The sequence below is a fragment of the Myotis lucifugus genome, unplaced genomic scaffold (assembly GCF_000147115.1).
Source record: "Myotis lucifugus unplaced genomic scaffold, Myoluc2.0 scaffold_107, whole genome shotgun sequence".
Classification (NCBI taxonomy): Eukaryota; Metazoa; Chordata; class Mammalia; order Chiroptera; family Vespertilionidae; genus Myotis; species Myotis lucifugus.
In genome coordinates this window covers 1,659,252-1,660,281 of record NW_005871155.1, presented here as the reverse complement: position 1 = coordinate 1,660,281, position 1,030 = coordinate 1,659,252, and the positions used below count along the sequence as shown (strand labels likewise).

Genomic DNA, 1,030 nt, shown 5'->3' with positions numbered 1-1,030 from the left:
CGCCCATTCACCGGCGCGGGACACCGAGCCCCAGCCGCCGCGGGAGGGAGCCTTCGGGGAACCTTTGAGCGCACCCACCGCTTTAGATTTGCGTGGAGTTTATTGGCAGCTTGCAGTGCGAAATGAAACCTCTGGTCCCTTGCTAATAGAGCGCTGGGGGAAGGGAAAGTGGATAATCAATGCTTGGAAGGCAAGATGTTTCTTTTCAAGTTGCTTCGGCTGTTTGCCTATCGCGTTCCCACCTTTCTGCGTACGCAGCGCAGTGATGTTAACGCAGCGGCCCGGGTGTGTGGTTCCGAGCGCTGGGACTTTAGCCAGCTCCGGGGAAGTAAATCCCGAAAACGCAAGCCGGGTGGGGTGTGGATTGGCACTACCAGAGCCAATACTTTTCAGCATTTATTGAACGGAATGCACGGCTGGTGAGAAAAAAAAAGCTTAGGTTAGGTTTTTTAAATTCTCCCTATTTTTCATATTTATAAATAATGACAACATTGTAAAATATACCGACGTTTAAGGATATGGGCAAGTACATAGAGAAGTAGGGTTGTCCGCCCAAGCTAGATTTTTAAAAAAACTTTAGAAGAAGAGATTTTTAAAAAGATTTCTTTTTGTGTTATACTTTTACATTGAATTAATTAGGAAGGAGTGAGCAGATGAGATGCGATGCTGTTACTTATCAGTACAGTGTGCTGTTAAAACCATGAGGGCAGACCCAGGGACCACTTTTTGAAGAAAATGTGTAACAATGTGCTTCTGTTTTGTAAATTTCTGCTGTAGTTGTTGAAATGCATCTTTTAAAACCTTATTTTACAAATTCTTGACAGCCTTTCTTCTATTTTATAGTTCTCCCCTATAGAGGTTTAAATTTACCTATCTTGTGTGTGTTTTATTACCATGATGATTGGCTTTGCCTCCTTGTGATAGGTGGAATTTTCACATAGATAGGGGCTAAAAGAGGTTGGCCAGGTGGTTTTTTTTTGTGGATGGTTTTTCTTAGCTTGGCTTTTTTAAAGTGGTTTTTTTAAAGGAG

The 1,030-nt window shown here is 42.8% G+C and overlaps 1 protein-coding gene across 1 annotated transcript in view; it reads left to right on the top strand.

Moving 5' to 3' along the window:
• Positions 1–195: 195 nt before the first annotated feature.
• The window catches only part of SYCP2L (synaptonemal complex protein 2 like), a 62,800-nt gene continuing 61,965 nt past the window's right edge, over positions 196–1,030 (top strand). The window contains exon 1 of the mRNA XM_023757415.1: positions 196–352. Coding sequence (XP_023613183.1) covers positions 196–352 — 157 coding nt within the window. The remainder of the gene's footprint in view (positions 353–1,030) is intronic.